This window comes from Pelobates fuscus, chromosome 10 (genome assembly GCF_036172605.1).
Source record: "Pelobates fuscus isolate aPelFus1 chromosome 10, aPelFus1.pri, whole genome shotgun sequence".
In the NCBI taxonomy this organism is placed as follows: Eukaryota; Metazoa; Chordata; class Amphibia; order Anura; family Pelobatidae; genus Pelobates; species Pelobates fuscus.
The window spans coordinates 41979365-42007282 of NC_086326.1; the positions used below are offsets into that span (position 1 = coordinate 41979365).

Here is a 27918-nt window from a genome sequence, read left to right on the forward strand (position 1 = left end):
GAGACCGGTTTTCTATTCTTGCACACCAAGGCTGCCAGGAGTCCCATACAGATGATTAGGTTGCCAACATGGACTCTTCCAAGATCAACTTGTCCCTAAAATTAACCTAAATCCCAAACTAGTGGTTTAAAATTGTATGCAGCCATGCCACATAGGTGGTATATTTTTGAAAATGAAAAAAAAAATGTAATGTTGTGGTCCAAGGTCCCAGAATTAAGGGTTGAGATGAAAAGGGTTTACTGCTTTACAAAAAACAATAGCAGCCTTTAACAATTTCCTGGACATCATAAGACGTTCTGTGTTGGGACCCATATGAAATAGCAGAGTATATTCAGCAATGAAAAGGATGAGGCGTTCACTAAATATAAACCGTGAAAAATCCAGTTTTAGCCCACTACCTATGGAATGGTATGAAAAAAGAAAAAAAAAGCCATTTGGAGGTAATTCCAGTGTCCTCCTCTATCTCTGCATGACCACCCAAGCTGGAATTCTCCTACAAGACTGACAGTCCCCCTGGACCTTGCTTCCATATCAAGTCAGGAGGAACAGCAAAGAGAGTGCAAGGTATAACCGAATTGAGTCAATAAGATGCCTTAACTTCCAGATCACAAAAATAACTGTATGTGGCAATGAGAAACAGGAAAGAGGCAGCTTTTTATATAGAAAACGGTCAGGTGGGACAGCAGGATTACAGCTCACATATTGTTAGATTGATTCTGTAAATTATGTGCGTCAAGATAAAATAAAACCGGATGGCAAAAAGTCAGAGAATATAATCCATCACTCAAAGAGTAGAGTGGTGGATTATTGGATTCACCCTGTCAATAGGTTCCGGGATTGTCTAAGCTTTCCCCACTGCTAAAGATAGCCAAAGATATAATCCCCATATGAAAAAGTAGTCTTTGTTTTATCATGAACATAAAAATGGAGTTTAAGAAAAAAAAAAAAAAAAATATGGAGGGGGATACAGATGAAGCCTAAATGAGTAAGAAGATAGAAAACCCACCAAAGTGACAGAGCTGCTTTAAAATGTAGACTGTTGCCAATCTTTGTCACTGCAAATAAAATAAAAAAATAAAACCCCCACAAAAAATCCACAACAAAACCATTTACTATAATTGAAGGCTGGGATCCTACGGTATTTAACATGCTTAAGTGACTTAATGACAGGTTTCAGGAATTGCGAAAGTTGGTTCCCTGTCGAGATCCGCACACATTGGCTGCAGAAGGCTGCTCAACAAGGGAATAAAGTTAAGGTTTCAGAGAGGTTTAGGGCTAGGGACTGCATTGCAGCAGAGCAAGTTAGGAAATTTAGGGTTAAGGTTAGGAGCATGCAGGTTCTTGAAAAAGATCAGCAAACAATCTCGACAGGGAACCCACATTTGCAAGACACAGGCAATATGCTTCTGAGCAATTGCAGCTACGGGTCTTACGCTCATAAATTTTTATCTTCAAAGTGCAATACTTCATATAAATGCAATAGTCGTAAACAAACAAACAAACAAAAAAAAAGATTAAAATAAAGATTAAACTAAAATGCAGGCACAGAGTTTTAGCATTTGTTGAATCAGGATTTTGAACATCACTCAGTCTTTCCCAGTATAAAATGGCATTATTATCTCTACACCGCCAGCTAGTGGACACTTGCAATAAGCGACGCAGTATATACACTTCTAAGGAAATAACAGATTAACGGTTAAAACACACACATCATATTTAAGACATGTTTAATTTAAGCACAAAACAATGAAAAGTAACGTCTGCAAAAATGTATTTTTTTTTTTTTATATAAGAATACCAACAGACTACGATGAATAAATATTACAATATTGTCCTTAATCATGTGTCTTTAGTGCATGTACATGTTTGATTCAATGTGCTTCTTTTGCCTTTGGAATTCTGAAGCCTAGTTTGCAACAAAGCATAGGTTTACTAAAGTAGAGAAATTCATGCTTGCGATGATTTCTAGGCTATTTTGAAGGATAAACAAATGAAATTCATAGAATATATTTCATAATGTGTTGAGCAAATACTTCATTTAAGTTTTACTTACCTTCACAGTTCCCCTCTCTCTGCACTGTGTTCCTCAAACTAACTAGATCTTATTTTTAAATACTATGTGAATAAAATCAGATCAGTGGTCGATTATGGATCACTTTAAAGGGTTCTAGAAGGATTTAGACTTATTGTTAAGAAAAGGATTATTGTCTGTGGATCTAAATTTCTAAAAAGGTGCATTTTTTTCTTTCTATCTCTCGCAAAAAATAGTTAAACATTCATAAATCGGCCAATTAAAGGCGTTTATCTCCCTGTATAATATATCATGGGATGGATGTATATTACATCACAGATGGGGAAGGTATAAATGATGTGTATGATTGAGCCAGTAAGGAATGTACGTGAGGGATTAGTGAAGGATGTGTGTACACGCAAATTGGAAAGGGACAAAGCTAAACGTGGAGAGCTCAGCCAATGGAACCACCCAGCCAACTCTACAAACACATTTACCCCAAGTTCTCGGCCCTTACTGACCCCAATACCCACTGAAATGTTACGATTCTCTCAGTCACGACATCCTCTTACATTGTGTCAATCCACTTCTGCATCTTCATAAGCCAATCCCTTGACAAAAATTAAAATAAGCTATCCCAACCCCCCTCCCCCCCCCCCCCCCTCCCCCCGACTCCCAAAATAACCAGCCTCTGAGCTGGTAGGTTCCATAAACTGTGTAGTCCTAGAGGTTGGGTGTTCTCTTATGTGGTTGATGATGGTAGTGGTAGATGGTGTAGAGTTTGGAAGGATTCTCCATCTGTGCAATCACTTTCCATACACACTCTCATCACTGTAAGCCACATACAGGAAGAAATCCTCCTCATGGTTATCCTGGAAGACAACAGAAAAAAAGTTGATCGTTTCCTGGTACACATATTAAAAATCTGTTTTCCTGGCACTGCAGAATCCTGCAGTGCCCCTCTCCCTCCCATGTTGCTGAAGGTGTTAACACCCCTTCAAGTGACTTACCTGAATCCAGCGCCGATGTCCTTCAGCGCTGGGTCATGCTCCACTCACGCTCCTCCCCCGCTGACGGGGGAGATCTAATGCGCATGTGCGGCAATGGCTACGCGCATTAGACTTTCCCATAGGAAAGCATTATACAATGCTTTCCTATGGGGATTCCGGCGACGCTGGAGGTCCTCATGCATAGCATGAGGATGTCCAGCGTCGTTTCAAAACACTTTTCGGGTTTTAAAAACACGGAAGTCCAACTATTGGCTGTCTAGAGGAGGACTTAACCCTGCAAGGTAATTATTGCAGTTTAGTAAAACTGAAATAATTACACTTGCAGGGTTAAGGGTGATGGGAGTTGGCACCCAGACCACTCTAATGGGCAGAAGGGGTCTGTGTGCCTGGAGTGTCCCTTTAAGAATAATAAGCAGCATGACAACAGTTATTCTTCATTAATCTAGACAGTGGTAGTCTGTCACCAACAGCTGGTGAGTCAAAGGTTAATTTGCTTCTAAATAAAGAACACCTAATGCATGTGCATTTGAAGTTGAAAACTGAATGGAAGAATATTAATTTCCCAGATCAGTGCAGGTATAGGATTTGAAAAAGGCATATATACATGTAAAGTAGTTTAAAGGATTTTTGTTTAATTTTATGTAGAAAAATTAAAAAAAAAAAAATTAAGTGGTCTTTCTTTGAATGAAAGCTGCTAGCTGAACTATAGCTCTATAATTGCTGTGTTTACCTACAACATATACAAAACTGTTACTGAAAGAACACTGCCAATTAGAAGGTAGAGAAAAAAGGATTGGTTATGAAGCTGACAAAAAAAAACAACAAAAAAAAACACACACCTAAAACTTGTGTTGGTGCCTGGAGTTTGCTTTTAACATTCTAGGAATGCAGTAGTGTTGGTGCCTGGAGTTTGCCTTTAACATTCTAGGAATGCAGTAGTGTTGGTGCCTGGAGTTTGCTTTTAACATTCTAGGAATGCAGTAGTGTTGGTGCCTGGAGTTTGCCTTTAACATTCTAGGAATGCAGTAGTGTTGGTGCCTGGAGTTTGCTTTTAACATTCTAGGAATGCAGTAGTGTTGGTGCCTGGAGTTTGCTTTTAACATTCTAGGAATGCAGTAGTGTTGGTGCCTGGAGTTTGCCTTTAACATTCTAGGAATGCAGTAGTGTTGGTGCCTGGAGTTTGCTTTTAACATTCTAGGAATGCAGTAGTGTTGGTGCCTGGTTTATGCTTTTAACATTCTAGGAATGCAATAGTGTTGGTGCCTGGAGTTTGCTTTTAACATTCTAGGAATGCAATAGTGTTGGTGCCTGGAGTTTGCTTTTAACATTCTAGGAATGCAGTAGTGTTGGTGCCTGGAGTTTGCCTTTAACATTCTAGGAATGCAGTAGTGTTGGTGCCTGGAGTTTGCTTTTAACATTCTAGGAATGCAGTAGTGTTGGTGCCTGGTTTATGCTTTTAACATTCTAGGAATGCAGTAGTGTTGGTGCCTGGAGTTTGCTTTTAACATTCTAGGAATGCAGTAGTGTTGGTGCCTGGAGTTTGCCTTTAACATTCTAGGAATGCAGTAGTGTTGGTGCCTGGAGTTTGCCTTTAACATTCTAGGAATGCAGTAGTGTTGGTGCCTGGAGTTTGCTTTTAACATTCTAGGAATGCAGTAGTGTTGGTGCCTGGAGTTTGCTTTTAACATTCTAGGAATGCAGTAGTGTTGGTGCCTGGAGTTTGCTTTTAACATTCTAGGAATGCAGTAGTGTTGGTGCCTGGAGTTTGCCTTTAACATTCTAGGAATGCAGTAGTGTTGGTGCCTGGTTTATGCCTTTAACATTCTAGGAATGCAGTAGTGTTGGTGCCTGGAGTTTGCTTTTAACATTCTAGGAATGCAGTAGTGTTTGTGCCTGGAGTTTGCTTTTAACATTCTAGGAATGCAGTAGTGTTGGTGCCTGGAGTTTGCCTTTAACATTCTAGGAATGCAGTAGTGTTGGTGCCTGGAGTTTGCTTTTAACATTCTAGGAATGCAGTAGTGTTGGTGCCTGGAGTTTGCTTTTAACATTCTAGGAATGCAGTAGTGTTGGTGCCTGGAGTTTGCTTTTAACATTCTAGGAATGCAGTAGTGTTGGTGCCTGGTTTATGCTTTTAACATTCTAGGAATGCAGTAGTGTTGGTGCCTGGAGTTTGCTTTTAACATTCTAGGAATGCAGTAGTGTTGGTGCCTGGAGTTTGCCTTTAACATTCTAGGAATGCAGTAGTGTTGGTGCCTGGTTTATGCCTTTAACATTCTAGGAATGCAGTAGTGTTTGTGCCTGGAGTTTGCTTTTAACATTCTAGGAATGCAGTAGTGTTTGTGCCTGGAGTTTGCTTTTAACATTCTAGGAATGCAGTAGTGTTGGTGCCTGGAGTTTGCCTTTAACATTCTAGGAATGCAGTAGTGTTGGTGCCTGGAGTTTGCCTTTAACATTCTAGGAATGCAGTAGTGTTGGTGCCTGGAGTTTGCTTTTAACATTCTAGGAATGCAGTAGTGTTGGTGCCTGGAGTTTGCTTTTAACATTCTAGGAATGCAGTAATGTTGGTGCCTGGAGTTTGCTTTTAACATTCTAGGAATGCAGTAATGTTGGTGCCTGGAGTTTGCTTTTAACATTCTAGGAATGCAGTAATGTTGGTGCCTGGAGTTTGCTTTTAACATTCTAGGAATGCAGTAATGTTGGTGCCTGGAGTTTGCCTTTAACATTCTAGGAATGCAGTAATGTTGGTGCCTGGAGTTTGCTTTTAACATTCTAGGAATGCAGTAGTGTTGGTGCCTGGAGTTTGCCTTTAACATTCTAGGAATGCAGTAATGTTGGTGCCTGGAGTTTGCTTTTAACATTCTAGGAATGCAGTAGTGTTGGTGCCTGGAGTTTGCTTTTAACATTCTAGGAATGCAGTAGTGTTGGTGCCTGGAGTTTGCCTTTAACATTCTAGGAATGCAGTAATGTTGGTGCCTGGAGTTTGCTTTTAACATTCTAGGAATGCAGTAGTGTTGGTGCCTGGAGTTTGCTTTTAACATTCTAGGAATGCAGTAGTGTTGGTGCCTGGAGTTTGCTTTTAACATTCTAGGAATGCAGTAATGTTGGTGCCTGGAGTTTGCTTTTAACATTCTAGGAATGCAGTAGTGTTGGTGCCTGGAGTTTGCTTTTAACATTCTAGGAATGCAGTAGTGTTGGTGCCTGGAGTTTGCTTTTAACATTCTAGGAATGCAGTAGTGTTGGTGCCTGGAGTTTGCCTTTAACATTCTAGGAATGCAGTAGTGTTGGTGCCTGGAGTTTGCTTTTAACATTCTAGGAATGCAGTAGTGTTGGTGCCTGGAGTTTGCTTTTAACATTCTAGGAATGCAGTAGTGTTGGTGCCTGGAGTTTGCTTTTAACATTCTAGGAATGCAGTAGTGTTGGTGCCTGGAGTTTGCCTTTAACATTCTAGGAATGCAGTAGTGTTGGTGCCTGGAGTTTGCTTTTAACATTCTAGGAATGCAGTAGTGTTGGTGCCTGGAGTTTGCTTTTAACATTCTAGGAATGCAGTAGTGTTGGTGCCTGGAGTTTGCCTTTAACATTCTAGGAATGCAGTAGTGTTGGTGCCTGGAGTTTGCTTTTAACATTCTAGGAATGCAGTAGTGTTGGTGCCTGGAGTTTGCTTTTAACATTCTAGGAATGCAGTAGTGTTGGTGCCTGGAGTTTGCTTTTAACATTCTAGGAATGCAGTAGTGTTGGTGCCTGGAGTTTGCCTTTAACATTCTAGGAATGCAGTAGTGTTGGTGCCTGGAGTTTGCTTTTAACATTCTAGGAATGCAGTAGTGTTGGTGCCTGGAGTTTGCTTTTAACATTCTAGGAATGCAGTAGTGTTGGTGCCTGGAGTTTGCTTTTAACATTCTAGGAATGCAGTAGTGTTGGTGCCTGGAGTTTGCCTTTAACATTCTAGGAATGCAGTAGTGTTGGTGCCTGGAGTTTGCTTTTAACATTCTAGGAATGCAGTAGTGTTGGTGCCTGGAGTTTGCTTTTAACATTCTAGGAATGCAGTAGTGTTGGTGCCTGGAGTTTGCCTTTAACATTCTAGGAATGCAGTAGTGTTGGTGCCTGGTTTATGCTTTTAACATTCTAGGAATGCAGTAGTGTTGGTGCCTGGAGTTTGCTTTTAACATTCTAGGAATGCAGTAGTGTTGGTGCCTGGAGTTTGCTTTTAACATTCTAGGAATGCAGTAGTGTTGGTGCCTGGAGTTTGCTTTTAACATTCTAGGAATGCAGTAGTGTTGGTGCCTGGAGTTTGCTTTTAACATTCTAGGAATGCAGTAGTGTTGGTGCCTGGAGTTTGCTTTTAACATTCTAGGAATGCAGTAGTGTTGGTGCCTGGAGTTTGCTTTTAACATTCTAGGAATGCAGTAATGTTTACGGTAAAGGAAATGGATACTTGCTCAGGCATCCTTACCTCATATAACTGACCCATGGTGGCACTGGTGGGAGGAATGGTGTTGTTGACGAAGAAAAATAGTGCGTCTTCTGGGCGAAGGTGAATCCGTTTTCTAATGAGGAAGTAAAACTGCCCAACTAAACGGAAAGAGAAAATAGGAAATGGCCACTGTGAAAAACTCAGGAAAAAAAAAAAAAATTATGGAAAAAAGAAGGTTCAGATTCAAGAACGCAGCTTTTTTTTTTTTTTTAAATATAAATTTTCTTACCATTTACCAAGACAGCAATAGAAAGATGTGAAGACTTTAAGAAACCACAAACAAAAGAAAGACAAACTAATCAACAAAGGTAAACGATCTGCCTAAACAGTAACTATTAATCCAGACTTTATAACAGACTCTGGGATAGTTGGTTAAGCCAACAGGAGAAATTCTGTATTAAAAAAGGACACTACAGTCACCAAAACAGCTTTAGCTTAATGAAGCAGTTATAGTGTGTTGATCGTGCACCTGCAGTCTCACTGCTCAATTCTCTGCCATTTACAAGTTGTATCACTTTTGGTTCTGCTTATGCAGCCATAGCCACACCTCCTCTGGCTCTGACACAGCCTGCATGAAAACTAAATAGTTTAACACATGTAATTTACGTTAACAGTTTGTATCTCCTGCTCTTTAAATGTAAATTTACTTACTTTTAATAGGCTTTTGCAGGGTCTAGCAAGCTATTAACAGAGCGGGAGATAAGACATACCAAATTAAACAGAATTTACAATAAAGGAAGTATAAACATTAGATGACTCTTTACAGGAAGTATTTAGGAAGGCTGTGCAAGTCACATGCAGGGAGGTGTGCCAAGGGCTGCATAAACAAAGGGATAGAACTCCTAAATGGCAGTGAATTGAGCAGTGAAACTGCAGGGGCATGATCTATACACCAAAACTGATTCATTAAACTAAAGTGGTTTAAGTGACTATAGTATCTCTTTAATATTATTTTACTCTTTGATACAAAAACAAAAATAAATTATTATGGTTTTTTTTTGGTATTTCCATCATGTTTTCTCTTGTTCTGATATGTCAAAGCTTTACTTGCTCTAATGTGTTTGATTGTGTTGTGCATACCCTAAAAAAAAAATAACAAACAGAAATTATATTTCTTCATTGTAATCTGATGTAGAAAGTGGCACTACTGCTCTACTGCTTTTGACTGAAAAAAAAAAAAAAAAAAAAAGCTGGGAACTCTCAATTCGTGACCAAGTAACTGGGAAGTTTGTCTTCATGAACCTGGCTATCTGTGCTTCTCCATGGAAATATTCGAGCATATCCTTTAGTGCATCTGGAGGCACCCTAATGGATTTGGGATACAGAAGCCTTTTTCCAGGAGAAAGGCTTTCACTTTTGTTGGTGGAATTAACTTAGATATTAGAATTCAGATATTGGGCATCTCTTCTGCTGTTTCGTTAGCTTGCACACCATGAACCCATAATCTGTCACTTGCTCGAGGGATATCAGCTCAAATATTCAGAAGGAGGCTGGTTAAAATTAAATATCCTCAAGAAGGCAAGGCTGTCATTTTGACTGTAGTTGACATTGACACGAAGTGCCACCCCAAAAAAATTATAATAATAATTTTGCTAAATTTTGTCCTATAGGCCTGTCCCCTTAGCGACACCCCTTACGATTCCCTTATAAAATGTATGCACACAGTCTCAGCAACAACAGCACTGAACGAGTGGTTTTTAATTCACAACCACAAATGGTAGTGATATCCTTATTATATGCTTCACTGGGTGCACTCTCTTTCTAAAGTAGGGTGTTCTATAGTTTAGATCATCCAGTACTGTGAGTTCAGCTGTGTGATAAGGTGCAGTATTTTGCAAGACATTTACTTGTTTTATGCAAAAAAAAAAAAAAAAAAAAAAAAATTTATATATATATATATATATATATATATATATATATATATATATATATATATATATATATATATATATATATATATATATATATATATATATATATATATATATATATATATTATATATAAAAAAGGGGGGGGGAGCATAGGCCGCAGGCCAAAATCTAAGCATTTCCCTCCTTCATTTTGTCTAAATGCACACTATTAAACATTGTTAATAAAAAAGTGCTACGAATGTCTGGTACAGGTAATAGGCCAAAAGTATGAGAGTCTGCTCATTTTTCAACAATATTTTTAAATTACATCTCTATCTAGAACACGAACTATGATAGCTGGAATTTGTAACATGCTTTGATTTGGAGAGCTATACAAGAACTGTGAACAACAACAACACATAACCTATCCCAGTACATCATCATCATCTCTTTTATTGCCTCATGTTTATGGAAAATAATATCAGTAGGTCTAATACTCTAACTAAATCCAACTAGAAACACGGTCTACGTTATACGAAATTGCTTCATGTGTTGCTTTGGTACATACATTATATCTTGTGGATTTTACCTGCTACTGTCCTATTAGTTACCAGCTACTTCATTATACTGCCTATGCAAAAAAAAAAAAAATGCCACCAACATGATACAGGTTTTAGCGACCCTTACTAAGTTTTTCCTCAAATTGGCTTCCGTCTTCACTCTAGAGTAGTTGTGAGAATTCGCCAAGTGATGGATGCATTAGGTCGTGAGTATGGGGCAAACAAGACAGTGGAAACCATGTGATCGTACATATGAGATACTAGAATGGAACAAATCAATTGCTTCATTTAACGAAGGAATATGTGAGTCACTCTTCTCATTGGGAATAGAGCAGAGAATTGCCTCTCATAAGCATGATATAATGGCTACATACCAGTTAGATCTGAGGGCACCAGATATTTCCTCTTGTCCAGATCTGGAACCCTGGCCTTCGGAGCCTTTTCTACAATAACCTTAAAAGAAAAAGAGCACAATGTTATAAACAGGACAGTAAGAGTAAAAAAAGAAAACCTAATCTATTAGAACATTTGTGCATGGGGAATCAGAGCTATATTTGATGCATTCTAAACATAGATGGCCCAGATATGTGCAAATTCTAGGACACAGCTTCTCTGCCTATGCCTCAGGTTTTTCCAACTATGCCAAGGTTACTGCAAATAACAGGCCAGAATTAAAGCAAAATAAATAAATAAACAGCAAAATATAATGGCCTTCTTTGACAGCCATTAGATACGACAGAAAAATAGATAGGCATGTGTTATATAAAGGACAGTCCAACTCAAATTTCTTGTCTCTTCCTGTAGTGCCACAGAAAGAAAAAATAGCTACCTATCCCTGTTAAAATAGGTTTATCTCGTTTCTTGTTACACAGCTTTGGAAGCTGAAAAGACCTGTGTCAATTGAGGGACTGTTTATGTCTCCTTCCTTTACCACTGAGTAGGTACCGCAGCAACCATCTGGAAGAATATTAGAAAAAACAAAACAAAAAAACCCACGTTAGAAACTGGTTTGCTCCATTAACAGGTTTCTGGTTTACCAAACAAGTATGACCAAAAAGAAAAATGAGGATAGGATACCACAGCACCTATAGGGATAAACAAACAAAAAAAACTACAACTTGAATTCGGTACTGCTTTACACTTCTCACCACTGTTTTTCTATCAGTGGTACGCAATATGTTAACTAACTGAGCTTCTCGTCTTTCCTCCTCTTAATGCTGATCCTCCTCTTTCGCTCTTCCTTCAAGTTAGTGGTATCCTCATCAGTCCATCCTTGCAAGTGTCTTGGCGTCATACTGGTTTCTGGCCTCACCTCTGAGCCTCACATCCAGCATGTTACCAAATCCTGTAGATTCCATCTTAAAAACATAGCCCGCATCCGCCCCTTTCTTACTCAAGATGCTACCAACGAGCTTGTCCATGTTCTAGTAATTTCCCGCATGGATTATTGCAACCCTCTCCTGATTGGTCTTCCCAAAAGCCGTATTGCCCCGTTACAGTCTGTAATGAATGCTGTCCTCTCACACCTCACCCCTCTGTCAGTCCTTACATTGGCTTCCTGTATCCTACAGGATTCAATTCAAAGTACTAACACATACCAATAAAGCATAGAACAATTCTAGCCCCTCATATCTCTTCACAGATCCATAGGTATGCCCCTTCTCGGTCTCTCTGCTCTGCCCATGTCTGCTGCTTGCACCCGTACGGCCAACTCACGCTTGCAGGACTTCTCGCGGGCGGCTCCCTTCCTATGGAATAGCCTGTCTACACCCATCAGACTCTCCCCTAGTCTTGCATCTTTTAAGAAGTGCCTTAAAATCCATCTCTTTAGGAAAGCTTATGGCCTCCCAAAGTAACCTCTACCTCACATACCTGTCTCTTGCTCTCTCCTCTCTTCTCCAGCTCTGCTATTAAAACAAAAGCAAACTAGAATGCAAAGTGCTATATGGATTTATTAAAGGACATGTGTTAATGTAGACATTTTGGGACCATACTCTTTCTCACACAACACAAAGCAAAGGCCTAGAACCCAAATTATTAACATTCAATAAATCAATGTTGCACCTTGGTACACTTTGCTTTCTAGCTCGGCACTATTCCTCTTTTGATTTGTTTTGTCACCTACCAAGTAAGGAACTTGGTCAGAAAGTAGTATTTGAGGTCTGCTGGTCCCAAACAGTCTGAACTATTTTAGGAAACAATTTTCAGAAGATCTTAGTGAGTCTGCACTCCCTCCTTATGTGAGGATGTATCTTAATATCTTACTGCCAATGCGCAGTAATGAAGAAGAGTACCTGCTGGTGAACAAAATCTAAAGCCAGATTCCGTTTTCTCAAAATGTGGTGTGGTGGTGCCCTATCCGTTTCCAGCAAAAACAGACATAGAATGGATATGTTGTGGGTAACTTGTATCTCAGAAAATGCAGTTGTCCCGCTCCCCTCAAAATAAGTGCATGGATGCAGCACATTAAATTGGCCAGCCTTCCTGAATGGATTACTAAAAAATCCCCAGAGAATTAGAGTTCATCTGGCCTACACTCTTCCCCTGTCCTACAAAGACATAGGTGACTCGGAACCACATCTTAAAAGGTCGACCCAGCCTGTACAAAGACAGTAAAGAAATGTTATGCTGATATGCTACGCATGCAACCACGAGGCATGACCAGACTTTAAATGGACTACTGTCTGCTGGATTTACGTGCTTATCACAGAATCCTTCAGTGTATCTTCTCTCTTCAGAAAAGCTATCGAGAAGAGAAGTGTGAGGTATCTATTATACCAAATATACAGGATGGTTATGTGACATATCACATTTTTACTAACTGCTAGCATAGACCCAAATGTCTGAAGACTATTTACAATTCTAGGAGAAAGTTCTAGATTCTGCCTTATGATTCTTTTACAGTGCCTTCCTGTTTTTGGTAGACCAGAGTCCTGAAAAATGGGGTAGCAGGGAAAAAAGTTAGCATCACCTAATAATCAACATTCTTTGTAGATGCTCCAGTGGTACAGACCCATTAAATTGCCAGGGACATTTTTACAATTTTTATTAGTGAATATTGTATTTATAAACTACTGAGCTGTCAAATGATGGTGTTCTTTTTATAGTTTTCATTCTGTCCTACCTAGGAACTGGAGAAGACATCCCTCAGTTTTATTGTTGTATCTAGAGAGGAAATGTATTCTCAGGAAAAGATAATTACCGTATTTATCGGCGTATAACACGCACTTTTTTCCCCTGAAAATAGGGGAAAAATCGTGGGTGCGTGTTATACGCCGATATCCCATAATTACTTACCTGTCCTGAAGCGTGGGCCGGCTTCACAGCTTGCACCGCGGTACAGGAACTTTAATTTCATGTTCCGGTTTCCGGCGGGACTGAAAGGAAGTGTGCACAATAGTGTGCACACTTCCTTTCAGTCCCGCCGGAAACCGGAACATGAAATTAAAGTTCCTGTACCGCGGTGCAAGCTGTGAAGCCGGCCCACGCTTCAGGACAGGTAAGCAATTATGGGAGGGGAAGTACACTATGGGAGGGGAGGGGAGGGGGGGGGGGAAGTACACTATGGGAGGGGAGGGGGGGGAAGTACACTATGGGAGGGGAGGGAGTACACTATGGGAGGGGGGGAAGTACACTATGGGAGGGGGGGAAGTACACTATGGGAGGGGAGGGGGAGAATACTATGGGAGGGGGAGAATACTATGGGAGGGGAGGGGGGGAGAATACTATGGGAGGGGGGGGAGAATACTATGGGAGGGGGGGGGAGAATACTATGGGAGGGGGGGAGAATACTATGGGAGGGGAGGGGGGGAGAATACTATGGGAGGGGAGGGGGGGGGGAGAATACTATGGGAGGGGAGGGGGGGGGAGAATACTATGGGAGGGGAGGGGGGGGGAGAATACTATGGGAGGGGAGGGGGGGGAGAATACTATGGGAGGGGAGGGGGGGGAGAATACTATGGGAGGGGAGGGGGGGAGAATACTATGGGAGGGGAGGGGGGAATACTATGGAAAGGGGGGGGACACTATGGGATGAGGGGGGGAATACTATGGGATGAGGGGGGGGAAATTTCCTGGAATTTCTTTCTAAAAATGAGGTGCGTGTTATACGCCGATAAATACGGTAAGTAAAATCACCACATAATCATGTGCTCAATGCACAGAAAAAGAAAGTATTTTCATGCAATCTAGCCTTTGGATGTTAGAAAAAACAAAAACAAAAAAACATTATTGTGCGTTGCTAGGTTCAAAAACACCTGGGCTTGAGCCAAAATCAAAACTCAATAACCTCCACACTTTACAGAGAGGTGGCACTGTATCATGACATCATACCCACAACATTGGTGTCCTGTAAAGTGGGAAGCTGGAGGGCTGTGTAAAAGGAGATGGACCAGTGGGGCAAATCACGCCACCGACTCCGCCCAAAATGGCAGACCTGCCCATAAAGGGGACAGGTCCAAACAAATAATTGGCAGATCAGTCTGGTGTGAATGCACCATAAAAAAAAATATAATTATATATATATATATATATATATATATATATATATATATATAACAAAAACGACAAACACAACTAACAGATCCTCCTGCCCCCTCTACTACCAGAGTCCCACATCCGGGGCTTCAGCTGCCAAAACCCCCACCCCCAGCAATACCTACAACCCTCGGCTTCTCCACGTACACAACTGGAAAAAGTTAAATTGTCCCAGTTCGGTATATACGGACACATAGGCCAGTGGTAGGCAACCTTCGGCACTCCAGATGTTGTGGACTACATCTTCCCTGGTTATTTGCCAGCATTATGACTTTAAGAGCATTATGGGAGATGTGGTCCACAACATCTGGAGTGACCTACTCCTGGTCCAAGCTTTAAAGTTACTTAATCTTAAAAGGGACACTAAAGGCACCACACCACTTCATCTCAATAAAGTGGTCTAGGTGCAATACACCTGTTATTATTTATATAGTGCCAACAAATTCCGTAGCTCTGTACAAAGGGATATCTCTGCAATCTAAACCATTGCCGTTTAGTACATAGGATGATGTTTTAGCACAGTTCTAGTGGCTGATTATATGAGAAGCATTTCATTGGACGAGCACTGCGCATGAGCATCTCGTCCCCAATTCTTCTTCATGGAGAACCATTGGATTGGACAAGAAGCCAAGGATACGATGCCTGTTGGATGACACCTCCGGAGGAGGGCTCTGCACTGGGAAAAAAAAAAAAGTAAGCCCCCCCCAATCATCTCTTTATTTTAAGTTAATTTAGAAGAGCCCAAACATCTAATTAATTAGGAGAACACTGCAGTGTTAGGAATACGTTTGTATTTCTAATGCTATAGTGTTCCTTTACGTTAAGATTTGTGTTTGTTCTTGTTGTTATAAACAGAGCCATTTCTAAAAATCAGAACGGTTTACGTTTTGCAGTTCCCAAGGCAGTGGATTACTGCCATTCCCTGCATTCACTAAACTAGACATGTATGTTATTTACAACCCGCACATTTTCTATTTACTAGTCTGCCCTCTGCAAAACCAACTGCGACAGACAGGGTTAAGCTAATCACATGCAGCATTGACGTCCCTCCCCTCCCGTTGCAGTGCAGCTCAAGGAAGGACAAATGTCTCAATAGCACTCTCCCCTGTGTACACACAATGGTAAAGGTGTATACAAGTCAGCGCAGGGCCCTATATTTGTTAGGTCTATTTATACCATAGATAGCAGTATATTCCCATTATAGCATATTTGAATTGCTATTATCCTGCCTAATTGTGTTTTGTTTTTATTAACTCATGAACCATTTATATGCATAGCATTATCAATGTATACACAATGCTGTAAAATGTACATGAATTAGCAAACAAACAAGACTTGTGCGTTGCTCAATCTACATCTTGAAACGCTGTGACTTCAGTGGTTATGGAGGATATAGTGCTATGCTCCTAAGGTAACAATAACAGACCTTAGATCTTCGACATAGCATGTGGGTGTGGGATATTTGCATGTAAGAGGCGGTATAATAAATAGCTCAGGTACAGTGCAGGATTGACAAGAGAATACCAAATTATAGGTAAAAAAAATAAAATAAAAAATCGTTTACAATTTGGCCTAAAGTTTACAAGGCTCTTGTGAATCCCCGGCCAGTTTGCGGTTTGGTGAATAACATTACACCCTGTTTGATAAGTATATACTGGGAATTATTTTAATAGAAAACGTGGGATCCCTGCAAAACAACTCTCCTTAGTCCATGATCTAACCATATTGCAAAGTACTTTTCTAGCAGGTGTTATATGTGCTCATTTAATGAGGCACTCTTATGTACCACAACAACTACAGCCAATAGTAGTTGTTTTGGTGCCAGTGCATGTCATCCCCTGGTATGTTAGTGATACCGGAGAAACTGACGGAAGCCAAGCACAGAGAGATGGACACAGGTTTCTTCAGGAAGGAAGAGATTCTTTATTGGATCACCGATCGGGACTCAGAGGGACTAGCGTCACCAAAATACAGCAAAGTCTGAGTACTGAATACATAGAGTACATTCCTTATATAGCACTGTAGCTCCTCCCACAATTAACTACACCCACACATACCCTTAACCTATTTAATGAATAGAGTCTAAACTCATCCATCCGGTCTAACCACGTGGCTCATCTGATACAAAGGAGAGGGACGCGTAATTCCAGTTCTTACATTCCTGCACCTGGTCAGTACAGTGATGACAGTATCTTAGCTACGTGTAATTAACTAACTGATACTACAAACACATATACATACATATGCCTTGTGGCAATCTTAGCCTGCTAAACTTGTATTTTACTGGGATTACATCACATTCCCCCCTTTGATGCCTCTGATATTTCACAATTACTTGAGGCATCACTTAACCTTGGTTTGCATATACCTCAGGTTACCATGAACCAGACCAGACTTATCTTATGATGTGAATCTTTTCAACACTCATCTTCCTGCATAGTTTCTCCCTGATCTAAAGCCTTATACTTATATATGGCCATTATCTGTGCAGCAGCCTTCCTCTCTGCTATAGTTCCTATCAGGCTTTGCACAGACCTAACTACTAAGGGTATAAGACACGGCAGGAGTAGACACAACAGTAAAATCAGTAGGACTCCACCTACCACTGCCTTAAGCCCTCCAAACCACTCATACCAGCTACCAAACCAACTACTTGGATTGTACCCTTTCCATACCTGAGTAGGCACATGCGCTAGTTTAACCATATGGCTAGTAAGCTCAGCTATTGCTTGCCCTTCGTCATCTATTTGAAGACAGCAATTGCTTAGGTTAAACTTCCCACATACACCTCCCTCTACTGCCAAAAGGTAATCCAAGGCTAATCTATTTTGGTAGACTGCTGTCCTCATCCTGGTGTTATGCTTCGCTAGAAGATTGAGCGCTTGTGATGTCTCATTTGTGATAATCTCAACCACCGCCTGTAATCTTATAATACGGTTGAGCATATAAATAGGGGTTCTATAACCAAAGGTACCATCCTCAGCCCACGTGGCTGGCCCATAGTAATCTATGATACGCTGGGGAGGCCATTCATCATCTTCCCAGGCGCCTATCTCTATGGGTCCCCTTTTCTTCCTATGATTCACATCATACACTTTAACACCTAAAGTCTCACCTGTTTCAATCGGTAACAAGAAGAAGGATGGTTTGAGCATACCCAACACACATGCCCCTTCCCAGTCCTGTGGCAGCTCCGAATAGGCTTTCTTACCACAGATCCAGTACAAATTTGCTGGGGCTCTCCAAGTAGATGTGATGGATAGATCAAACCACACATCCTTTAAATTGGCATATCTAGCAAACGGGTTAGATGGTTCTGAGACATTTGAAGCCGACCACCAAGTTGTATTCTTTGTATCATCATCATAAGCTTTTTGCCCTAGACAAGTTAATTCTCCTACAGAAGTATTATACATTATTCCTTTCCTTGCTATGCAAACATAACCTATGATGTAGGTCTTTAATCTCCACTCAGATTTACCTCTAACACTCATATGATAATCGGCTTGTGTAGATATTAATTGGTCAACTGCCTCAGAACCGGACATTACCTCCTTTGCTTCCTAAGGCCATTGGTCTCCCATGTTAGTACCTCCACACACATAGCAGTTGGTAACATTAAGACTACCGGCAATACTTTCAGCTAAATCGATGAACAGGTTTTTAGCATTATGGGGGATCTTATTATCTATACTCATCTCTTCGTAAAAGGAATGGTATACTTGATGAGTCTGGGAGGATACCGTATCAGTCTCTATTCCTATAAACAATAATGTCCCAGGATCTAAACCCGTCCCGTATATTTGAAACCCAAATAAATTTCCATACTTATCTAAGAACTTGTCGGGGTTATTAATGAGTATATGGACTGGGTTGCATTCCATAGACTTACAATAAGGGCTAGTCGGCAACTTAGTCACTATCATGTCTTTGTCTACTGTCTGTCCCCAAGTTGCCCACCCCACACAAGACCAATATGGGCAAAAGTTATAATCTCTATTTGGGCATCTAGGACTTACATATTTATTTTTGCTACTGGGACAAATATATTTATCGTTAGACCCATACGTCCTCTCCCATCTAAGATCCCCACATACATTCCACGGCTTTCTACCACTCGATATCGCTTTACACGCATCAAATAGCAGAACACCCGAAGAATGTACGGATTCTAACACCGTTTTATTAATTAGGGTCCCCTGAGGATCTCCATTCCTGAGAGTCAACCAAATTGTACGAGGCTGATACTCCGGACTGAAGCACTTAGGTTCTCCTACTCCTAAATGGCACACACTATAATCTATATTTAAGTATCTACATCTCGATACATCTCCTTTACATTCGTATTGTGAATGCCAAATTAGGGTTTGGGAAATATGGTTACCTGTTCTCGTAGTCTTAATGCATACCTCACAGCTAGGAGTGTCGGTACCTCTACCTTCCTGAATATAAAAACACATATAAATAAACACTATCAAAAGCACATCTTTCGCCGTCATCCTCAGTCTTCGTCCGTGCGATGGCGCCTCAGCTTCCAGGATGTGAGGGGCTGCAGGGAATGGAGTTCTGCTCATCTTCACAGGTGTCCCTTCGAGACTTTCCTGGCTTATACACTATGTGATGGTAAGCGGACAGGCTTTATTATGGCCTTCTCACTCACACCTGTAACAATAAAATTTGTAATCCACAATAATTCCTCGTTACTCCGACTGAGTAGTGCGTTTTAACCGGATCTTGCAGGGATTCTCTGGATCTGCTGTAACTTGCCAAGAATCGACTGCTGCTGGTTTAACCCTGGAGTGATGTATCCACGGAGTCACTTCTGCTACTTTTATTGCTGTAGGGGTAGACAAAAGAACAACATAAGGACCTCTCCACTTGGGCCCTAACGGTACATTATTCCACTCTTTAATCCACACTTGATCTCCTGGATGATAACTATGAACAGGGGGATAAATATTCACAGGTAATCTATCTTGTACCCATTTCTGTACCTCCTCCATAGTTTTACCCAACTCTACAACCTGCTGCCGAGTAATTCCTTCTCCCAACTGACTCAAGTCCCCCCTTAAGTTACCAAGTACGGGAGGTGGTCGCCCATACATGATTTCAAAAGGAGAGAGGCCCATCCTTCTGGTAGGGGTACTGCGGATTCGCAATAAGGCTATAGGTAAGAGAACGTTCCACTTAAGTTGGGTTTCCTGACACATTTTAGCCAACTGGTTCTTTATAGTTCTATTCATTCTCTCTACCTTACCAGAACTCTGGGGTCTATATGCAGTATGAAGCCTCCACTTTATACCAAGCATATGAGTCAGTTGTTGTAGGCACTGGTGAACAAAAGCTGGACCATTGTCCGATCCTATAGAACAGGGTAGTCCATATCGGGGTATTATTTCTCGTAGCAGGAATCTCACAACTTCTCCTGCTTTCTCTGTACGAGTAGGACATGCTTCTACCCAGCCTGAATAGGTGCACACAATTACCAGCAGGTAACGATGTCCACCCGATTTAGGCATCACTGTAAAGTCTATTTGTAGATCGGACATGGGGAGTCCCCCCATAAACTGAACTCCTGGTGGCTTTACTGGTCCTTGTCTTGCATTATTCTTAGCACACGTTACACATCTACGTACAATGGCCTGAGTCAAGTTGGACAATCTTGGTATGTAGAAATGTTTTCTAAGAGATTCTTCAGTACTGTCTCTCCCAGAATGTGTCCCGTTGTGATAATTTTGGACAATTTCTACCGCTAGCGATGCTGGTATAACTATTCTTCCATCTTCTAGCTGATACCACTTGTTCTCCAGATACTTTCCCGGTTCAGTCTTTAACCATTCCTCTTCTTGAGCTGTATAAACTGGAGTCCATTGGGACAGTGGAGTTGGTATAAGAGCAGCTATATGCCCTACATACTCCTGTCTTCCTGATTCAGCAGCACGCTTAGCTGCACTATCTGCCATCCGATTTCCCTTGGTTACATCACCATCTCCTCTCAGATGCGCTCGACAATGTATGATACCGACTTCTTTCGGCTCCCACACTGCTTCCAATAGTTGTAGGATTTCAGCTGCGTACTTGATTTCTTTGCCTTCTGAATTCAGTAGTCCTCTTTCTTTATACAAAGCTCCGTGGGCATGAGTGGTTAAAAACGCATACTTAGAGTCCGTATAGATATTTACTCTTAAACCTTCAGCCAATTGTAACGCTCGTGTTAGTGCTATTAATTCTGCCTTTTGTGCTGATGTTCCTTTCGCCAGTGGCCGAGCTTCTATCACCTTGTCTATTGTTGTCACTGCATATCCTGCATAGCGGATCCCTTCTTTCACATAACTACTGCCGTCGGTGTAATATTGAACATCGGGGTTCTGGATGGGAAAATCACGAAGATCTGGTCTACTTGAGAATACTTCATCCATTACTTCCAAACAATCATGTTGACTTTCAGTAGGTTGTGGCAAAAGGGTAGCTGGATTTAAGGTGTTTACAGTCTCTAAATGCACTCTTGGGTTTTCACACAACATTGCTTGATACTTGGTCATACGGCTATTACTAAACCAATGATTTCCTTTGTAATCCAACAACGTCTGTACTGCATGTGGGACTCGTACATAAAGTTCTTGACCCAGAGTGAGTTTATCGGCTTCAGCTACTAGCAGGGCGGCTGCAGCTACGGCTCTTAGACAAGGTGGAAGTCCGCTGGCCACTGCATCCAATTGTTTAGACATGTAGGCAACAGGTCTTTGCCATGATCCCAAGTACTGTGTCAATACTCCCACAGCCATTCTTCTTTGCTCGTGTACATACAGGTAGAATGGTCGTGTGTGATCAGGTAGACCTAATGCTGGGGCACTCATCAAAGCCTTCTTCACATCTTCAAATGCCGTTTGCTGTTCTTGGGTCCATAGGAAGGGGTCGTGCTCTGTACCTTTGATAGCTGCGTACAGAGGTTTTGCTAGTATCGCATAACTGGGAATCCATATCCTACAGAAGCCTGCTGCCCCCAAGAATTCTCGCACTTGTCTTCTATTCTTGGGTATTGGTATTTGGCAGACAGCTTCTTTTCTCTCTGGCCCCATAATTCTTTGACCTTCAGAGATATGGAATCCTAGATACTTGACAGTTGGCAAACACAACTGAGCCTTCTTTCTAGACACCTTGTATCCTGCCTTCCAGAGAATGTGTAGTAGATCGTGCGTTGCTTGCTGACAGATTTCTTTTGTAACTGCTGCTATCAACAAGTCATCTACATATTGTAACAATACACACTCTCCTGGGATGGACTCGAAATCCAATAGATCTTGACTTAGGGCTGAACCAAATAGGGTAGGTGAATTTTTAAACCCTTGGGGCAGTCTTGTCCAAGTCATTTGGCGTTTTGAGCCCGTTACAGCGTTCTCCCATTGGAAAGCGAAAATACATTGACTTTCTGCGGCAATTCGGAGGCAAAAGAAGGCATCTTTGAGATCTAAGACTGTGAAGTAAGTAGCCCCGCCCGGAATTAAAGCAAGCAGGTTATATGGATTGGGTACAACTGGATGTATACTAACAACCGCATCATTGACTGCTCTTAAGTCCTGCACAGGTCGATACTCATCTGTGCCGGGCTTTTGAACAGGCAGCAATGGGGTGTTCCAGGGGGAAGTACAGAATTTTAGGATACCATACCGTATGAACTTATCCAGATAGGATTGGATGTTCTTCTTAGCCTTCTGCGGAATGTGATATTGTCTTAGGCTCACTGGATAAACCCCATGTTTCAGTTCAATTTTTATTGGTGGAATATTGCGGGCCAGTCCTGGTGGGTTGTTCTCTGCCCAAACTCCTGGTATGTTAAACAATGTCTCATCACTCCTAGGGTTTTGGCTAGTCAACACTGTATAAAGTCGCCACTCTTCTTCCTTTGGTACGGATAAAGTCATAATACCTGAAGGTCCATTAAACTTTAAAGATGTTGTTCCATCTGGTAGGAACGTAATCTGCGCTTGTAATTTGGATAGCATATCACGTCCCAGCAATTGGACTGGACATTCAGGCATATAAAGGAATTGGTGTTTTACTACGTGGCCTCCCAATGTACAGAGTCGACTTTTAAGAACCGGTTTTTCAGCACTTCTTCCAGTTGCTCCTATCACAGTAATAGTCCTTCCAGATGGAGGAGCAACTAGATTAGTCACCACTGAATGTTCAGCACCAGTGTCGATCATGAACGCACTCCTTTTCCCCCCTATTGATACATCGACCATAGGCTCCGCTCGACCAAGGGGGATGGAGCCCGGTCGGTATCAATAGTCCTCCATGACCGTGTCAGCCAATCCTACAAAGTCCCTACCTTCTCTATCGCGAGACCTTTGCGCTGCTGGAATATACCTGTCTTCCCTAACACTTCCTCTGTTCCCATTACTCCCTCTATAACCATTACTCCCTCCGGGACCTCCTCTACCTCTCGCTCTGCCTCTAAAGTTTCCGTAGCCTGCCCTGGGTTGGTCTCTCTCGTACTGCTCTCTTTGCGGACATTCGTTCCTCCAATGCCCTTCTTCCTTGCAATACGCACACTGATCCCTACTCAAAGGCTCCCTACTCCATCTATTATTGCCTCTATCTGGGCCCCGTTTATCTACGCCTGCGATCGCTACCGCTAGCATATCAGCCTTTTTACGCATCTTGCGCTCCTCCTCTTTCTTGCTTTCTGTTTCCCTATTCATATACACCTTATTAGCTACCTCCATTAGTTGGGTGATTGACATACCTGCAAACCCTTCTAGCTTTTGTAGCTTGCGCTTAATATCTCCGTAAGCTTGGCTGACAAAGGCGGAGTTAACCATTCGGGAATTGTCTGCGTCTTCCGGATTAAAGGGGGTGTACAAGCGGTACGCCTCCAATAATCGGTCATAAAAGACACTGGGCGCTTCATCGCTTTTCTGGATCACCTCAACTGTCTTCGACATGTTAATGGCTTTCTTTCCTCCGGCTTTCATGCCAGCAATTATAGCGTCTCTATAGGCTCTGAGTTGAACCATATCAGCACCATTTACGTTCCAATCGGGATCAGTGTTGGGATAATGTGTTGCGGCCCATGCTGCTGGATTAGCTTGGTTCAAAGCACGGGCTCTATCCTCTAATGCTTTAATGGCTGCTTGATTTATTCTTGTCCTTTCCTCATTGTTAAATAAAGTCATTAATAACTGCTGGCAATCAGCCCATGTCGGATTATGTGTCTGTACTATTGAGGTGAACAGATCAGTCATGGCTTGTGGTTTCTCAGTATACGAGGAATTATGGGTCTTCCAGTTTAAAAGGTCGGTAGTGGTGAAAGGGACATATACGAAGACAGGGTCAGCGTGTGCCATTTGACCTGCGGCATCGATATAAGCTGACCCGGGATTCAGACGAAGAGGCATCTGATAGTGCTTTAATTGTTGGGCACCAGTCAACTGTCGGGTTTGGATGGGGCTACGTAGAGAGGCGTCAGTCATGGGTTCCGGTCGGGGAGAGATAGGGTATGGGGATGTGGGAGGTCGGTTTTGGGAAAAGGTAGTGAATAGAACACTTCGGGCCGAGCTAGATGAAGCTTGACCGGAAGTCTGAAGTGGCGCCAAATCAGGATATTCGTTTCTAATGGGGGTGGGTTCTGGTTCCGGAAGGGGAGATTTAGTACGAGGGGGGGTGGATCCTGTACTGGAGGAGGAAGCGGAAGTGGATGAGGGTAATGAGGGAAGGGTTACAGGACTTCCTGTATTTGCGTCACTTCCTCTTACCGGAAAGTAAGGGGGCGGCAAAGGGATCTCGGACTCAGGGGGCGTGTCCAAAATGGGCCTAACACCAGCCCTAGTGGACGAACAAGTCCTAGCTACCATGAGGCGACACTGTTCCTCGTGGCATGTCCGGAGCCATTTTGGCGAGTCATTTACGGCCTGTCTCCAACAATCAATATAAGGAAACTGGCCGTAAAGTTCAGGCCTACCTGATACAGCCACGTGTAAGCGCTGTACCAGAGTTGGATCCAAACTGCCACGTGGCGGCCATGCCGCAACCAAAGTAGGCCACTCCCTAGTGCACAAAGTGACCAAACGTACAGGGGACATCTTAACCCCAAAATCACAAACTTTGAATCCCTTTTTAAAATTCTTAACCATACATCCTAAGGGATCCGGAATCGTTGACTGCGACGCACCCATATTTAACAGTGGAACGTCGTTGACAACGATTACTATACACGCGTACTATTCAACAGTCACACCCGTTTCCTCTGGCAACAGCACCACGTGGTACGGTTACCAAGTGAAACGTACACAATAACAATAAACACTCAGGGAATTCCCGTACACACACAGCTGCTACACCAGTCACTATATAATCAATATTATGCCCTTTGGCGTAACTACACAGTCACCCACGCTATAATTCTCTATATACGAATTACCCGTCTATAACACACCCCAGTAACATCGTCTTTTACAAATAGCGGTTACAGTACGGTTAGCATAGGTCAAAGCACAAGTTAAGGTCACAATACAATTATTAGTGGTTATGGTGTTAAACATGCAATGGACGACAATGATTAGTACTTATTATATAATGTCAGTAAATATACAGGGTTATGGTACCGTGCACTATAATACAGCAACACACTATTAACACTCTCGCTAGACGGCTGAGCTCGCGCTATCTAACAAGATATACACTTTACTAAAACAATCGTTAACACATTTACAATTCCCAACTAAACTATTGGCCAGTACCTTGAATGGACTACCTAAAACTATATACACCCGTTTTGGTTAGCCACACTGCCCAATCACCACATATATAGCGAGCTAGAGAACCGAATTTACACAGACGCCTCTTAGTCGCACTATACAACGAGCTAGAGAACCGAATTTACACAGGCGCCTCTTAGTCGTACTATCAAAAGTCTAGTGGGTTCCAAATTTACACGCCTTCCCACTTAGCCCAGATAGGATGAGAACTAGCGAACCGAATTTACACAGGCGCCGCTTAGTCTCCCGGTCCCTCCGACCTAGCGAACGTAATATACACCCTAGAACGCTAGTCTAGACAAGACACCGGTGTCCGGCTAGGGCTATTTACACCAGGACCCCGCCTGACTAACCAAATCAAACGGTCTGACTAAAGAGCGTTCGATCGAGCGGTGCGCCTTCGCTCCTTCCCTCCGACAGAGGGGGCAGATACACAGATTCAAAACCCCTTTGGGCCTACCGCACAATCGGTATACCCCTAGTGGGTCCTGCCGTCTAAAACAGCAGTTGTCTTACCTCCTCGTTCCTGAACCTGAGTTCACACTCATCGACGGGGACACCCCAGCACTTCTCACGTAGAGGCCGATGATCTCCTGGACAACAGACCAGTGGCGCCGAGACGAAGGGAGGTCCACGCAGAAGTTCAGGGGTGCAGCCGTAGAGAACGTGGGCAAAGATAGACCGTCTCACGCCTCTGCCTCTCAGCTACCGTTGAACGATGAGCTTCCCGGCCAATGCACCAAATGATACCGGAGAAACTGACGGAAGCCAAGCACAGAGAGATGGACACAGGTTTCTTCAGGAAGGAAGAGATTCTTTATTGGATCACCGATCGGGACTCAGAGGGACTAGCGTCACCAAAATACAGCAAAGTCTGAGTACTGAATACATAGAGTACATTCCTTATATAGCACTGTAGCTCCTCCCACAATTAACTACACCCACACATACCCTTAACCTATTTAATGAATAGAGTCTAAACTCATCCATCCGGTCTAACCACGTGGCTCATCTGATACAAAGGAGAGGGACGCGTAATTCCAGTTCTTACATTCCTGCACCTGGTCAGTACAGTGATGACAGTATCTTAGCTACGTGTAATTAACTAACTGATACTACAAACACATATACATACATATGCCTTGTGGCAATCTTAGCCTGCTAAACTTGTATTTTACTGGGATTACATCACATTAGTCCGTACAAAATTGGTCTGGGTTATTATACTGAAGCTCGCTTCCATCTTGGAAGACAGGCAAATGAGGGCCAAAGCTGCAGGCCCTGGGATTGCCCTAGATTTTGCCCAACTGTTCTAAAAATAATTAAAAAAAAAAAAAAATTCATAAACAGCGTGCACCACATAGACTGCACCATAACCACTGCAATGAGCTGTAGTGTTTATGGTTGCTTAGAGTTCCCTTTTATTTATTTGTAGGATAACTGGCATCTCGCCTTCTATGACTGAAATAGAGATCTGAGGCCCACAAGGATGACAGTAATTATTATTTATAGAAGGCCATTATACTGTACAATAAGTGTGCGTGTTAACATACAAAAAAGTGCTGACTAAAAGTAAACAGAAACGAAAAGACCTTGTGTGACTGCTTCCTGTAGATTATTATTATTATTATAACCTCACTGGAACAAAATGGTAAAAGTGTGCCCAGGAGGGAACACGGATTGCCAAGATTTACTTCACCAGATGAGTGCTGCTTGAGGATGATGGGAATTGTAGTTTTGAGAATGGGTGACAAAAACTATTTTATGTTGTTGTCAATGTCCAAGAAACTCCCCCCACTTACCCATGGCATTCATAACAGAACTCTGCCATGGGGCCCTGTACTTAGGGGGTTAAACAAACTGCATTTCCTGCACACATTAAGATGTATGTTAAAATGCAGTATACCAGCTACTGAAGGTAAAATGGTGGGTAAGCATCAAAGGAAATGCAGTCCACAACAAATGTAGACCCACAAGTCAGCCACCATTATCCTCCATGGCTGCCCTTAGTACAATAACACTGCAGATTGCCATTAAGTCAATCATCTCAGACCTTTGGACAGTATAATGAAATTATATAAACACTTACTGTGTCCACACAAACTGCTGATTTAAATGTACATTACAGCTACAGTTCTATATCATACAGAACCCTATGGCTAAATGGGCCTATCTTTACCCCCATCCATAACACAGTGTTTATGGTATTTCTCTATAGCCCAAATACAACTGCTCAGTGATCCTAACTCTCTAGAAGTGGGGGGAAAAAAAAAATGATTAAACACAGCCATTCTCAGCATAGAATTATACACTGGCCATCTCCTCCCAGCTATTACACAATGCCAAGCAAAGGGTTATTAATAAATATAATATACTGTATAATCATTGTACACAACAACACAATTACAGCATGTGATGCTAGGGGTTAATAATGCAGAGAAAACACTATTACCAGTGAGGTTAATGCAAACTCAAAGTGCTTTGTCTTTTATTTTATTTTTCTTGAGATGGAAGGCAGCAAACAGCATACTTACAGGGACCCTGTCTGGATATTTCTTTCGGATTTTCTCCCCCTCTTTCTTCCTGTACTCGAAAGGATGATCCTCTTTGTATTGAAATTTCATGGCTGTCCTGGAGTAGAGAGCCCTGGTGTAGCTTGTCAACAGCTGGCCAAAACAGTCCCTCTAAATCTGTCTGTATCACAAAGAGCAGTGCAGAGCCA

General features: G+C 42.0%; 1 protein-coding gene across 1 annotated transcript; it reads right to left on the reverse strand.

Moving 5' to 3' along the window:
* Window positions 1–1710: 1710 nt before the first annotated feature.
* GABARAPL1 (GABA type A receptor associated protein like 1) lies at window positions 1711–27915 on the reverse strand. The gene is made up of 4 exons (XM_063434187.1): window positions 27731–27915; window positions 10275–10353; window positions 7469–7587; window positions 1711–2883 (listed from the first exon to the last, which is right to left on the reverse strand). The coding sequence occupies exons 1-4, from the start codon at window positions 27818–27820 to the stop codon at window positions 2818–2820; spliced, it is 354 nt and encodes a 117-aa protein (XP_063290257.1). The 5' UTR covers window positions 27821–27915; the 3' UTR covers window positions 1711–2817.
* Window positions 27916–27918: the final 3 nt, after the last annotated feature.

Excerpts from the sequence above, each read along its gene's own strand:
- GABARAPL1 (XM_063434187.1), bottom strand. The coding sequence starts at position 27,820 with ATGAAATTTCAATACAAAGAGGATCATCCTTTCGAGTACAGGAAGAAA. Across the intron at positions 10,354-27,730 it reads AATATCCAGACAGGGTCCCT|GTTATTGTAGAAAAGGCTCC; the intron begins GTAAGTATGCTG and ends TTTTCTTTTAAG. Across the intron at positions 7,588-10,274 it reads GGTGCCCTCAGATCTAACTG|TTGGGCAGTTTTACTTCCTC; the intron begins GTATGTAGCCAT and ends CTTTCCGTTTAG.